This window comes from Mobula birostris, chromosome 21, assembly GCF_030028105.1.
Source record: "Mobula birostris isolate sMobBir1 chromosome 21, sMobBir1.hap1, whole genome shotgun sequence".
Lineage (NCBI taxonomy): Eukaryota > Metazoa > Chordata > Chondrichthyes > Myliobatiformes > Myliobatidae > Mobula > Mobula birostris.
This window is the reverse complement of record NC_092390.1, coordinates 59592532-59608590: the sequence shown is the minus strand read 5'-3', so window position 1 is coordinate 59608590 and position 16059 is coordinate 59592532. Positions and strand designations below refer to the sequence as shown.

Genomic DNA, 16059 nt, shown 5'->3' with positions numbered 1-16059 from the left:
CGCCAAATCATATCGTTTCCTCGCGGCCCGGAAGCACATGCTTTGCGGCCCGGTGGTTGGGGACCGCTGTTCTAACTGGCTGCATCACTGTCTGGTATATGGGTGTCACTGCATGCGATCCATCATGGGCACTAACCTCCCCTGCATTCAGAAAACCTTCAAAGGGCAATACATCAAAAGATGCATCCATCATTAAGAACCCCCATCACCCAGAACATAGTCCTTCTCACTGCTACCATCAGGTAGGAGGTACAGGAGCCTGAAGACACACACTCAGTGATTCAGGAACAGCTTCTCCCCCTCTGCCATCTGATTTCTGAATGGACATTGAACCCATGAACACTACCTCACTACTTTTTTTCTCTTTTTTGCACAAATTATTTTATTCAACTGTTTTAACATCGATGCTTCATACTGTATTTTACAGTTTTTATTATAATGAATTGTCATGTACTGTTGCCACATAACAACAAATTTCAGGACATATGAGAGTGATATTAAACCTGAGTCTGATTCTGACATTGTATTCTGGCCGCTGATACCTGGGAGTTTAATTACCTTCAATAAAGGATGTTTTTGATTGAACTGTCTTTTGTTAGTAAACAGCCACAAAAAAAGCCTAGAGACACTGTAGGTGAAGCACATGTCAAACTTGCTAGCAGCTGATTTGTAACCAGTTAGGATTTTCTCTCGTGTTAGCTGGACTGACAGCCGTGTTTTCAATGTATTCCACACGAACTTTAAAGGGCAGAAGAACAGATTATAAATTGTACAGATGAAAAATATTTTCAGGTGTTTAGGGACTACGTTCCAATCTCTTGTTCTTATCATTCCACAATTTGTTGTGGTCATATACACTCGCGTTCTCTCTGGTACTGACAATAACTTCAGGTTTGTCAGAGATACAGTGTAATATAATGGTAAATAGATTCATATGTGATTTTAAATAGGGATTATGCAAATAATGATCTCAAAGATAAATCTTGTGGGCTGCGGTCTATCTTTGCCCAATTTTTTCCCACTGAGCAAACACACCATAATATATCTTCTCTCTTCACGATTACTGACGAGCCTGCTGATCAACATTTCCAATTTCAACTTTCCTTCTGCATCTTCTACTTCTTTTTGTCTCCTGTCCAATATATGATGATTGAGTGAATTAACATTTTAACTAAACAGTCAATATCTAGCACAAGGGTTCCCAACCTGGGCTCCACAGACCCCTTGCTTAATGGTGCTGGTCCATGGCTTAGAAAAGGTTGGGAAGCCTTGACCTAGCACATCCATTGTAGTAGGAAATCTCGGAGGATTCAAGTATACCCAGTGTGATCTGGCATTTACTAATTTGTCTACTTTGTACTGCAGGTAGCAGAGAGAGAGCTGTTCCCTTTGGGCAGAGCTGAACCTGTTGAAGGACACTATGAGGAGGCTGAACCATATGACACTGTTAATATTGGTATGTCACAGCAATCCATTCAACTTCCGTTTTGTTCCATTGAAACCCTGCTACTTTCTGGCCATGAATTTATATATATTATTAACATCAGAAACCCTTTTCATCTTCCAAGTATTTAGCCAACAGTTTTATTTATTGTATTTATTGAGATACAGCACTGAATAGGCACCTCAGGCCCTTCGAGCCACGCTGCCCAACCATCCCAGGATTTTATCCTAACCTAATCACAGGACAATTCCCAATGACCAATTAAGCTAGCAACTGATACATCTTTGGACCGTGGGAGGAAACTGGAGCACCCAAAGAAAACCCAAGCAGTCACGGGGAGAATGAACCCCTTACAGTCAGTGGCAGGAATTGAACCCCAGTCGCTGGTACTGTAAACCGCTGTGTTAACCACTATGCTACCATGTAGCTGTAGAATTGAATCTACTTACTAAGTATGAACTAAAGAATTTCTCATCAAAACCTGAAAGTTAATTTACCCTGTTAGGGATAACTGCAGGGCCCTTTGAATGCAGCGTAACACGCACAATCTGTTGGGTCAGGAACTGAAAGCAATGGCACATGGCAGGATCCTTGCTGCCTTTGTATGGAATAGAAATGGTGATTTCCCCATTGATATGCAATGGGAGGAGGGGGCCAGGAAATGAAGTTTTGGGAAGGACTGCGAGTGCCAGATGAGGAACAGTCAAATTAGGGACCTGCCACCAAATGGGAGAATTGGGGCAAGTTTTAGGCCTGAGGCAGGACTGTGGCCTTGACCACAAGTGGGAAAGTAGAATTACGTTGTTTTAAGATATTTTCTAGAACCTCACCTGGAGGGGAGCACTCATTGAAATCTATCAGATGCTTAAAGGCCTGGATAGAGTGGAGGAGAAGAGGAAATTTCCATGAATAGTAGAGTCTGGGATCAGAGGGCACAGCCTCAGAATAAAGGCAAGTACTTTAAAAACTGAAAAGAGGAGGAATTTTTCTCAACCAGAAAGCAATGAATCTGTAGAATAATGCTATTGATGCCAACTCATTGGGTACAGTTAAGGCAGAGATTGACAAGTTCTTAATTAATAAGGGGGTTAAGAGGAGAAGGCAGGAGAATGGGGATGGAAAAAAACAACCATGACTGAATTGTGGGACAGACTCATGGGCCAAATGGCTTAATTCTGCTGTAGACATGAGAGCTCTCCAATTTGTAGGCAAAGCAGGGGCCCGCCCTTATCTCACCACATGTAACAGTCAATAGACAAGTGTGAGAACATGTCAGAATAGGCTGTCTCTCCCCTGAAACCTTTCAGCCCCTTAATGTCCTGGCAGCCCCTTTGCAATGTATCTTGGTAACTAGTTATTTGGTTAGGAGAGAAGTCAGTTCACAATTTCTCTCTATCATTCTCAAGAACCTTTGTTTTCCAAGACTTGTTCACTGGTGTGTATTATTCAACCTGAAGGTGCCTATATGATAACTATGAAGTTGAAGCCAGCAGAACAAGTTTGGTTAATTTAACTATTGAGTCGACTAAAGGATGAATTAAATGTGTAAAATGTATTAATCTTGTAGACAAGGGAATGTTGGGGAAGGTCTCTCCAACCAAGAGCTAGTACTCTTCCAGAAGTGTTAAACATCATGCGGTATAGGGAATAGTGCACTGCTAAGCAGAGACTGTTTCGTAAATAGTGTCATTGCTTGTTAAAAGGGCTAACCCAAAAATAAAGTTGTACTGGCTACATCCTTCTATCTTTCAGACCAAATGAAGGGTCTTGACCTGAAGCATTGACAGTCCATCTCTTTCCATAGACGTTGCCTGACCTGCTCGGCTTGTCCATTGTTCAATATGTCATGCTGTGCTTGCTGTCACCATATGCACTGGCACTATTGGAACCCAAGTTCAGAGGAAAGGCAAGCTCTGATGTAAAGACGGCGACTAGAGTTTATTCATAATAATTCCAAAAGAACTTCAGTGGCTCAGCTTCACGACACCGCGAGAAGTAACATTCTCAAAATTAGGACCCTGCAGTTAATGCTAATCGGGCGTTTGCTTTAGTAATACCAGTAAGATGGGAATGCCTGAGCCTGTCAAGGTAAACCTAACAGGCTTAAATAGAAAGCACTAGGAGACCGCATTACAGAGAATGAGTCACTCGAGGAAAACACAAGGAACTCTGAACAATTAACGACTTTTATTAAACAACAATTAACCAGTTCAGGTGCTCTAAAAACCTCGGAGTCCACCACTCTCTGGCGCCCCGCACAGGCCTGAAAAGCTCATTACAGCAAAAGTAACTTTGTTAAAAATATCCTTGCTTTATTCACTACAGATGAGGCTGAAGCGGTTAGTAGCTCCTATGAATCCTATGATGAAGAAGAGAATACCAAAGGGAAATCAATGACCCATCAGTGGCCTTCTCCAGAAGCTTCCATTGAGCTGATGAAAGATGCCCGGATTTGTGCCTTCCTCTGGCGAAAGAAATGGCTGGGACAGTGGGCCAAACAACTGTGCGTCATCAAGGAATGCAAGCTTCTGGTAAATGTGTACTATAGATAATAGTGGCAAAGTATTGTTGTTCGATATAGTGAAGACATTTTAATACCAATGTTCAAAATTATGTGTGAACTCCAGCAATGAAGTAATTCTTACTAAGAGGGAAAATGGAACTTCAGCTATTAATAAAAAAAACTCTGTTGCTTGTTATGGATAATAACAATTTCATGTGACATTTCTCTTATTAACTTGTTTAACTGAGTTAACGTTTCTGCCTTAAATAAATAGGGCAAAAGCAGGAATAAAAAATAGTGAGGTAGTTGTGTACATGGGTTCAATGTTCAGTGTCCATTCAGAAATCGTATGGCGGAGGGGAGGGAGCTGTTCCTGAATCACAGTGTGTGTCTTCAGGCTTCTGTACCTCCTACCTGATGGTAACAATGAGAAGGGGGCATGTCCTGGGTGGTGGAGGTCCTTAATGGTGGACACTGCCTTTCTGAGGCACAGCTCTTTGAAGATGTCTTGGATACTACAGAGCCCATGATGGAGCTGACTAATTTTACAACTCAATGCAGCTTACTGCTATCCTGTGTAGTAGCCCCCATGCCAGACAGTGATGCAGCCAGTTAGAATACTCTCCATCTGTAGAAGCTTTTGAGTGTTTTAGGTGACATACCAAATCTCTTCAAACTCCTAATAAAATATAGCCACTGTCTTGCCTTATTTATAGCTGCAACGATATGTTAGGACCAGGTTAAATGCTCAGAGATATTGACACCCATGAACTTGAAATTGCTCACTCTCTCCACCTCTGATCCCTCTATGAGGATTGGTGTGTGTTCCCTCATCCTGAACTCCACAATGAGCTCTTTGGACCTACTGATATTGAGTGCAAGGTTGCAACACCACACATTTAGCAGGTATATCTCACTCCTGTACACCCTCTTGTCTCCATCTCTCCATCTGAGATCCTGCCAACAGTGGTTGTATCATCAGCAAGTTTATAGATGGCATTTGAGCTGCGGCTAGTATGGGTCATGGGTGTACAGCGAGTAGAGCAGTGGGATAAGCACACATCCCTGAGATACACCAGCTGTTGATCATCAGCAAGGAGGAGATATTATTACCAGTCCACACAGATGATGGTCTTCCAGTTAGGACGTTGAGGATCCAGTTGCAGAGGGAGGTACAGAGACCCAGGTTCTGTAGCTTTTCAATCAGGACTGTAGGAATGAGCTATAGAATTCCAGAGAACTCTGGAAGTTTTCTGGCTTCAGATGTTAGGTTGACCAAAATAATAGTCCCACCTGCTTCAAAAGGGCACCAATTATACCTGTGCCTAAGAAGAGTCGTGTGAGCTGCCTTAATGACTATCATTCAGTAGCACTCACATATATGGTGATGAAATGCTTTGAGAGGTTAATCATAGGTAGAATGAACTCCTGTCTCAGGAATGACCTGGACCCACTGCAATTTGCCTATCACCACAATAGGTCTACACCAGATGCAATTTTAATGGCTCTTCGCATGGCCTTAGATCACTTGGACAATACAAACACCTGTTCATTGATTATAGCTGAGCGTTTAACACCATTATTTCCATAGTCCTGATTGAGAAGCTACAGAACCTGGGCCTCTGTAACTCCCTCTACAACTAGATGCTTGACTTCTTAACTGGAAGACCACAAACTGTGCAGATTGGTAATAATATCTCCTCCTCACTGACGATCAACACTGGTGCACTTCAGGGGCGTATCCTTAGACCACTGCTCTACTCTCTTTGTACCCATGACTGTGCGACTAGGTATGGCTCAATTTGCTGATTGCTAAGCTTGCTGATGACACAACCGTTGTTGGTAGAATCTCAGATGGCGAGAGCGTACAGGAACAAGATATACCAGCTAGTGGAGTGGTGTCATAGCAACAACCTTGCACTCAATGTCAGTAATATGAAAGTACTGATTGTGGACTTCAGGAAGGGTAAGACAAGGGAATGCGAATCAATCCTCATAGTGAGACCAGAGGTAGAGAGAGTGAGCAATTTCAAGTTTCTGGGTGCTAATATCTCTGAGGACCTAACCTGGTTCCAACATATCCATGAAGCTATAAAGAAGGCAAGGCAGTGTCTACATTTCATCAAGAGTTTGAAGAGATTTGGTTTGTCACCTAAGACACTCGTAAAACTTCCACAGAAGTATCATGGAGAACCTTCTGACAGGCTGCATCACTGCCTGGTATTGGGGGGGAGGATGGGGGGGCTACTATACAGGATCAAAAGAAGATACAGAAAGTTGCAAAATTAATCAGCTCCATCTTGAGTACTAGTCTCTGTAGTATCCAAGACGTCTTCAAGGAGCAGTGATTCAGGAACGGCTTCTTCCCCTCCGCCATCAGATTTCTGAACGGACATTGGACCCATGAATGCTACCTCACTTTTTTATGTATATTATTTCTGTTTGCACTATTTTTAATCTAACTATTTAATATACATACATATATATATTTACTGTAATTGATCTACTTGTTCATTTTTTTCTTTCTATATTATCGTGTATTGCATTGAACTGCTGCTGCTAAGTTAACAAATTTTACAACACAAGCTGGTGATAATACACCTGATTCTGATTCTGATGTCATTTTGTGAAATCACACGAGCAAGGAATTTCAAATTTCATTGTGCCCTGGTGTAGAAAAGACCATAAGACATAGGAGTAGCATGAGGCAATTTGGCCCATCAAGTCTGCTCCCGCATTTGATCACGGCTGATCCATTTCCCTCTCAACGCCATTTTCTTGCCTTTTCCCTGTAACCTTTCACGCCCTGACTTATCAAGAATCTATCAACCACCATCTTAAATACACCCAATGACCTGGCCTCCTCAGCTTCCTGTGGCAATGAATTCCACAGATTCACCACTCTTTGACTAAAGAAATTCCTCCTCATCTCTGCTGTAAAATGATGTCCCTCCATGCTGAGGCTGTGCCTGTTTATACAACAATAAGGAGAATGTGAATGGGAAAGACATCTCATCAATTCTCTTGCTAGAGATTCATTAGGTGGGGACACCACCTTACACTTACGATGGCATTTTCTGGCTGTGAAGTAGTGACATTGTGGCTTGCTTCATGAGCTTTTAGCCATGGAAGAGAACAATGCTTCTGCTAACATAAGAATGCATGAAGTATTCTAATCAGGGATTTCCCAATTATGTTCCATTCTTGTTTCCAAATACTCCTTGATATTTCTCTGAGCAAGCACTAATCATGGCATAGAACTTTGCACTCATAAGATTATTAGAGCATGATAATTATTGAGGGAGAAATAGCATGCTTACCATTCAATGAAATGTAGGATATCCTTAAATTGAATAGAAATTTATTGTCATTGCCCAGGATAACGAGATTGTGGTGCTACTCCAGTCCATGCAAAACAGATATTTACAATGCATGTGGTATGGCTTATTTTTTTAAAAATCTATATTTATGTGCAACAAGTGACTTCAATAGTCCATAACACTCAAAGGCCATAGAGCAGGCTGGGGTGTAGCATTATTCAGCTGACAGCAAACCTTGCACTGTGTACTTTACAGAAGTTGAAATAAAATGTGAAAGAGGGAATTGAATAATTAAAATTCTTAAATCTATCTTTTGCCAATGTGTGAAAGATAATACAATACATTTGAGAACTTGTAGTTGAGATTACCTTGAACTGGGGTAATCCTTGTCAGTCAAATGTCCACCTAAGTACATTGTCACATAATTTAACACAGTTGGGTTGACATTGTTGTACCAGGTAATAACATTCAGATTCCTGCCCTGTACCCATATCTGCTGAGATCCTTCATCAGGAGAGATCTACCATATCTGGTTTGATTTTTTTTGTAAAGGATGATTTTCATACCATTTATTAGGTTAGAAATCAGTGTTTATTTTTAACTAATCATGTTCCATATGTATTTCCCCCCTATCTTCCAGTGTTACAAAAGTTCAAAGGATCAGAATCCTCAGCTGGATGTCAGCCTGATTGGATGTAACATTGTATATAAAGAGAAGCAAGTCAAAAAGAAAGAACATACTTTGAAGATCACGCCAGTCAATTCAGATGTAATTGTGCTGGGTCTTCAAAGCAAGGATCAAGCAGATCAGTGGTTAAAGGTGAGAAGATCATGATAGAGATGCATATTCTATTGAAATTTTTACATTAACAGGAGTGATTCTTGAGTTGTAAAGATCAGGCCTCGGTAGACATAAAATACAGATTGAAGAACTCCAATAAACACTAAAAAGTTGAAAATAGTTCCTGCTAAAAATCTGGTCCTGTTGAGAAATGGGCTAATAGCCTACCACAACGGCAGTAAACTTACATTGTAAGTCTCGTAACCCATCGCCTTAGATTGAATGAAGAGGCTAATTAGCAATGAAGAAACATTGAGGAAATTGTGCACAGTACTAATTTTTACATGTGTAACCCCTTTCACTGGACTCATACAAACTCGGCTCATTAGCCGGCTCCGCTAACGGCCACGTGACTCAGCGGTGAGAAGCCACCGTTCATAAACAATATACGTCTCGTGTCAGCTTGATTTGGGGATCAAACAAACAGGAACGTCATGAAGTTCCGATTAAAGAAACCTCGATTTGAGCAAGTGCTGTTTAAATATTGCTCATACACAATTGTTGGTTAGCGAGAAATAGCAGATCGCACAGCGCATAAAATTATAAAGGAAGTATATTTACCAATTTCGGCTTTATCAACAGTTAGTAGGGAAAAGCAAATAAAAGAAAATAAAAGGGTCCATGCCCGTTAAACAAATCCAGTGTGCACAGAACTATTGGAGTTCATCCTTTCCAAAACTGGGTTTTAAGGGTTGTATTTCTTACTCACAGTCTGTGTGAAAACACCCGGCACATTTTCAAGCTCCACTCGAAGAGCAAACTGGCTCGCTCACTCTCTTTCTCAGGAGTATTGACCTTCCTCCTTGGAGGCATTCATCTGCACAAAGCACTCTTTGCAATGGGGACTCCCCTTCCTACGACATTCTGTGGAAAGAAGTTTTGATTTAGCCCCTAACAGCAGCTGCACTGTGGAAACCATGTGATATAGGAGCAGAATCAGGCCATTTGACCCATCGAGTCTGCTCCACCATGGCTATTTACTATCCCTTTCAGCCCCAGTCCCCCGTTTCCTCCAAAAATCTTGATTGCCCTGACTAATCAAGAACCTAATCTTTGCTTTAAATATACTCAATGACTTGGCCTCCACAGCCATCTATGGCAATGAATTCCATAGACTCACCACCATCTGGCTAAAGAAATTTCTCCTCATCTCTGTTCTAAAGGGACATCCCTCCATTCTGAGGTTGTGCACTCTAGTCTCAGACTCACCCACTATAGGAAACATCCTCTCCACATTCACGCTATCTAGCCCTTTCAATATTTGATAAGTTTCATTGAGAATCTCCACCCTCCCCCGCCCCCCCCCCCCCCCCACATTCATCTAAACTCCAGTGAGTACAGACCAGGGCTATCAAATACTCCTCATGTGTTAACTCTTTCATTTCAGAGTCATTCTCGAGAACCTCTTCTGGACCTTTTCCAATGCCTATTCATCTTTTCTTAGATAAGGAGTCCAAAACTGCTCACAATATTCCAAGTGAAGTCTGACCAATGCCTTATAAAGACTCAGCATTACATCTTTGCTTTTGTATTCTAGTCCTCTCAAAATGAATGCTAACATTGCATTTGCCTTCCTTACCACCAACTCAATTGGAAGTTAACCTTAGGGGAATTCTGCACAAGGACTCCCAAGTCCCTTTGCACCTCTGATTTTTGAAGATTCTCACCATTCAGAAAATAGTCTATGCCTTTATTCCTCCTATGAACATGCATGACCAAACAGTTCCCTACATTATATTCCATCTGCTACTTCTTTGCCAATTCCCCCAATCTGTCTAAGTCATTCTGCAGACTCTCTGCTTCCTCAACATTACCTCCCTCTCCATCTATCTTCATATCCTTGACAAACCTGGCCAGAAAACCATCAATCCAAGTCATTGACATATAATGTCAAAAGAAGCTGCCCAACACCACCCCCTGTGAAACTGGTAGCCAGAAAAGGGATCCCACCACTAAGCACATCTTTCCCTCCCCCCCCTCTCTGCATTCCGCAGGGATCGCTCCCTACACAACTCCCTTGTCCATTCGTCCCCCCCATCCCTCCCCACTGATCTCCCTCCTGGCACTTATCCGTGTAGGCAGAACAAGTGCTACACATGCCCTTACACTTCCTCCCTTACCACCATTCAGGGCCCAAAACAGTCCTTCCAGGTGAGGCAACACTTCACCTGTGAGTCGACTGGGGTGATATACTGCGTCCGGTGTTCCCGATGTGGCCTTTTATATATTGGCGAGACCCGACGCAGACTGGGAGACCGCTTTGCTGAACATCTACGCTCTGTCCGCCAGAGAAAACAGGATCTCCCAGTGGCTACACATTTTAATTCCACATCCCATTCCCATTCTGACATGTCCATCCACGGCCTCCTCTACTGTAAAGATGAAGCCACACTCAGGTTGGAGGAACAACACCTTATATTCCGTCTGGGTAGCCTCCAACCTGATGGCATGAACATCGACTTCTCTAACTTCCGCTAAGGCCCCACCTCCCCCTCGTACCCCATCTGTTATTTATTTTTATGCAGACTTTCTTTCTCTCACTCTCCTTTTTCTCCCTCTGTCCCTCTGAATATACCTCTTGCCCATCCTCTGGGTCCCCCCCCCCACCTCCCCACCTCCTTGTCTTTCTTCCTGGACCTCCTGTCCCATGATCCTCTCGTATCCCCTTTTGCCTATCACCTGTCCAGCTCTTGGCTCTATCCCTCCCCCTCCTGTCTTCTCCTAACATTTTGGATCTCCCCCTCCCCCTCCAACTTTCAAATCCCTTACTCACTCTTCCTTCAGTTAGTCCTGACGAAGGGTCTCGGCCTGAAATGTCGACTGCACCTCTTCCTACAGATGCTGCCTGGCCTGCTGCGTTCACCAGCAACTTTGATGTGTGTTGCTTGAATTTCCAGCATCTGCAGAATTCCTGTTGTTTCCCCTTCATTCACACACTTTGCCTCCTCCCGGACAGCTGATCTTCTCTCCATGCTGGAGTCTTTCCGGTAATACCACGGGCTCTTATCTTGTAAGTAACCTCATGTGTGGCACCTTGTTCAAGGCTTTCTGAAAATCCAATTACACAACATCAACCGATTCTATCCTGCTTGTTATTTCTTCAAAGAATTCCAACAGCTATGTCAGGCCAGATTTCCCCCCTTAAGGAAACCATGCTGATGTTGGCCTATTTTATCACTCCATGTGCCACAAAATATCATCCTTAATAATGGACTCTGATATATACCCAACCACTGAAGTCATGCCAACTGGCCTGTAATTTCCTTTCTTCTGCCTGGCTTCATTCTTAAAGAGTGGAGTGACATTTACAATTTTCCAGTTGTTCAGAACCCTTCCAAAATCTAGTGATATCATTACTAATGCTTCCACAATCTCTTCATCTACCTCTTTCAGAATCCTGAGGTGTAGTCCATCTAGTCCAGGTGACTTAACTGTCTTCAGACCTTTCAGCTTCCCAAACACCTTCTCCTTAGTAATAGCAACAATACTCATTCTGCTAGTGTCTTCCACAGTGAAGAAAGGTACAAAATACTAATTCAGTTCAGCTGCCACTTCTTTGTTCCCCCATTACTACCTCTCTAGCATCATTTTCCAATGGTCCAATTTCCTCTTTTTTATTCTAGCTATCTGTGTATATAGACAGATAGAGAGATAGATATTTGCAAAAAAACCTTAGGTATCCTCTTGGCAATCTTACCTTCATATTTAATCTTTTCTCATGGCTTTCTTAGTTGCCTTCTGTTGGTTTTTAAAAACTCTCCCACTAATTGTTGCTATATTATATGCCCTCTCTTTGACTTTCCTTGTCAGTCATGGTTGCCTCATCTTTCCTTTAGAATATGTCTTTGTCTTTGGGATATATCTATCCTGTACCTTCCAAATGGCCTCTGGAATCTCCAGGCATTGCTCTTTTGCCAACATCCTTGCTACTGTCCCCCTTCCTATCAATTTTGGCCAGCTCCTCTCTCATACCCCTGTAATTCCCTTTATTTCACTGTAATACTGATACATCTGACTTTAGCTTCTCCCTCTCAAACTGCAGGGTGAATTGTGTCATACTATGCTAACTGTCTCCTAAGGGTTCCTTAACCTTAAGCTCTCTAATCAAATTTGGGTCATTCCACAACATCCATTCCAGAATTGCCTTTCACTGATGGGCTCAGCCACCAGCTCTCTAAAAAGCCAGGTCATAGGTATTCTACGAATTTCATCTCTTGGGATCTGATGCCAACCGGATTTTCCCAACCTACCTGAATGTTGAAATCCTCCATGACTATTGTAACATTGCCCTTTTTACAAGCTTTTTCTATCTCCTGTTGTAATTTGTTTCCCACATCATGAATTAATTATAAAGTAACAGAGTCTTGTAGGAAAGGCAATGCAATAATCACAGGCAGTTTAAATCAGTTTTGGCAGATCAAATTGGCAAGGGTAGTCTGAAGGATAAAAGCATAGAGTGGATTTGGAATGGCTTCTTAGAGCAATATGTTGCCCTGAGAAACCCTGGGGAGCAGGCTATTTTAGGCGTGGAGTTATGTAATAAGACATAATTATTTAATTAAAGCATGGTAATGGATCCCCTAGGAAAACATGATCAGTGCTTGGTAAATTTTAAGTTCAGACTGAGAGTGAGAAACGTGGGTCAGAATCTAGCATCCTAAACTGAAGTAATGGCAATTACAATTCCATGAGGACAGAGCTGGTTAAAGTAGACTGGGAAAATAGACTGATGAGTAGGACAGTTGATCAGTAGTAGCAGACAGGAATGAAAGAGAGCATAACCAAAATTGTAGCATCTAGACAGAAACCTGCCTGGGTGAACAAATTGTGTCACTGTTGTGGAAGGGGCTCACATACACCAGCCCAATGCAGGTTTGTAGCGAAACTTGCAGTTGCTTCACTGTCTGCTGTTTCTATTGATACAACTATTACAACTGCTCCTTTAAATGTAAGTTGTGCTTCACTTAAGAGCTATTTTTGAATGCTTTCTTGTAAGATACAACAAACTGAATGATCTCTCTGTATGTCAGTAAGACCATCACTGAATGCTAAGAGAATCTCTTTGATTCAGCGATGTACTGGGGAATTGATGACGAGAAATAGAGAAAAGACCACAAAATAATATTTTGGATTTGTTTTCAAAGTTTAAAACACTGAAATCAGTTCAAGGACTATAGATGCAGCCAAAGTGTTAGGGTTTGTCTGTGTAGAATCAATAATGAGAGACTTCAGAAACACAATTCCTGATCTTATTTATTTCATTTGGAGATACACCACAGAATAGGTCCGTCCAGCCCTTTGAGCCTTGCAGCCCAACAACCCTCAATTTAACCTTAGCCTAAGCATGGGACAATTTTCAATTGGGTAGGGTGAAATTGGGGGATTGCTGGTGGTACAGCTCAAAGGACTGGAATGGGCATATTCCACACTGTATCCCAATAAATAAATTAGTTAATAATGCAAATATCAGGCAGACAGAAAGTCGGTGCAAAATATCTCAAAGCTCAGATGCAACAGGATAGGAAATCCAAGTGCGGTTGGTGTTTTTTAAATTTTCTCACCTGACATTGCAGGGACTCGAGGGACTGAGTTATAGGGAGAGGTTGAACAAGTTGGGTTTTATTCATTGGCGCATTGGAGAATGAGGAGTGGCCAATCAGCTGACCTGAATATGCCTGGACTCTTCTGATTTTGTGTTTTAATAATCTGTGTTTTTTGCGCTTTCTTGTTGCCGTTTTTTCACAGTTGTTTTTTTTTGCATGGGGGTGATTGATGTTTCTTTTTGAGTGGGTTCCATGGTGCTTCTTTGTTTTGAGGCTGTCTGTGGGGAAGATGAGTCTCAGGGTTGTATATTGCATGCATACTTTGATAATAAACATACTTTGAATCTTTGACCTTAGAAGGTTGTATAAAATCATGAGGACCATGTGAATACACATATTCTCTTTCCCAGAGCTGGGGAATCTAGAACCAGAGGGTGTGGGAGAGAGATGTAATAGGACCCTGAGGATGGTCCGTATGTGGAATGAGCTGCCAGAGGAAGTGGTAAAGGCAGGTACATAACCCACATTTAAAAGGCCCTTGGACAGGTACATAGATAGGAAAGGTTTAGAGGGGCAAACGCAAGTCAATGGAACTAGATTAAATGGGCATCTTGATCATCATGTACCAGTTGGGCTGCCTTAACAGTGATGGAGTTCCTCTCATCCTTACCTACCACCCCCGTGAGCCACTGCATCCAACATGTCATTCTCCACAACTTTTATCATCTCCGCAGGTATTCAACCACCAGGCATATCTTTACCTCCCCCCACCCAACTTTCTGCAGCACTTGCTCTCTCCATGAGTCCTTGTCTGTTCAAACCTCCCAACTGATCACCCACCCAGCACTTATCCCAGCAAGCAGCCAAAGTGCTACCCCTGTCCATTCACCTCCATTCAGGGCCCCAAACAGTTCTTCACTTGCAAATCTACTGGGGTCATCTATTGTGTCCAGTGCTCCCAATGTGGCTTCCTCTACACTGGTGAGGCCCATGGAAAATTGGGGGATCGCTTCATCAAGCACCTCTGCACCATCCACCACAAGTGTTTTAATTCCATTTCCCAACATGTCCATTCCAATATGTCAGTCCATGGCTCCTCTGGTGCCAAGATGAGGCCACCCTCAAGGTGGAGGAGCAACACCTTATACTCTGTCTGAGTAGCCTCCAACAGGATGGCATGAATATCAAACAACAGGAATTCTGCAGATGCTGGAAATTCAAGCAGCACACATCAAAGTTGCTGGTGAACGCAGCAGGCCAGGCAGCATCTCTAGGAAGAGGTGCAGTCGACGTTTCAGGCCGAGATCCTTCGTCAGGACTAACTGAAGGAAGAGTGAGTAAGGGATTTGAAAGTTGGAGGGGGAGGGGGAGATCCAAAATGATAGGAGAAGACAGGAGGGGGAGGGATGGAGCCAAGAGCTGGACAGGTGATTGGCAAAAGAGGATACGAGAGGATCATGGGACAGAAGGTCCGGGAAGAAAGACGGGGGTGGGGGGGCCCAGAGAATGGGCAAGAGGTATATTCAGAAGGACAGAGGGAGAAAAAGGAGAGTGAGAGAAAGAATGTGTGCATAAAAATAAGTAACAGATGGGGTACGAGGGGTACGAGCCACACTCAGGTTGGAGGAACAACACCTTATATTCCGTCTGGGTAGCCTCCAACCTGATGGCATGAACATCGACTTCTCTAACTTCCGCTAAGGCCCCACCTCCCCCTCGTACCCCATCTGTTACCTATTTTTATGCACACATTCTTTCTCTCACTCTCCTTTTTCTCCCTCTGTCCCTCTGAATATACCTCTTGCCCATCCTCTGGGTACCCCCCCCCTCCCGTCTTTCTTCCCGGACCTCCTGTCCCATGATCCTCTCGTATCCCCTTTTGCCAATCACCTGTCCAGCTCTTGGCTCTATCCCTCTCCCTCCTGTCTTCTCCTATCATTTTGGATCTCCCCCTCCCCCTCCAACTTTCAAATCCCTTACTCACTCTTCCTTCAGTTAGTCCTGACGAAGGGTCTTGGCCTGAAACATCGACTGCACCTCTTCCTAGAGATGCTGCCTGGCCTGCTGCGTTCACCAGCAACTTTGATGTGTGTGGCATGAATATCAATTTCTCCATCCGTTAAAAAAAAATCCTCCCCCTCCCCTCTTCTTCTATTCCCTACTCTGGCTTCTTACCTCTTCTCATCTACCTATCACCTCTGCCCGAGTACTCTCCTGCTTCCCTCTCTCCTGTGCTCCACTCTCCTCTCCTATCAGATTCCTTCCTCTCCAGCCCTTTATCTTCCCAATCCACTTGGCTTCACCTGTCACCTTCCAGCTATCCTCCTTCCCCTCCCCCTCATCTTTTAATTGTGACATCTTCCCCTGTCCATTCCAGTCCTGAAGAAGGACTTCAGCCCGAAACATCG

The 16059-nt window shown here is 43.0% G+C and overlaps 1 protein-coding gene across 3 annotated transcripts in view; it reads left to right on the top strand.

Annotated features, from left to right (window-relative positions):
* Positions 1-16059, top strand: part of afap1l2 (actin filament associated protein 1-like 2) — a 276181-nt gene that overhangs the window by 208145 nt on the left and 51977 nt on the right. For all 3 annotated transcript variants that reach the window (XM_072239587.1, XM_072239585.1, XM_072239586.1), the window contains 3 exons: positions 1366-1456; positions 3770-3975; positions 7908-8087. In XM_072239587.1, coding sequence (XP_072095688.1) covers positions 1366-1456; positions 3770-3975; positions 7908-8087 — 477 coding nt within the window. The remainder of the gene's footprint in view (positions 1-1365; positions 1457-3769; positions 3976-7907; positions 8088-16059) is intronic.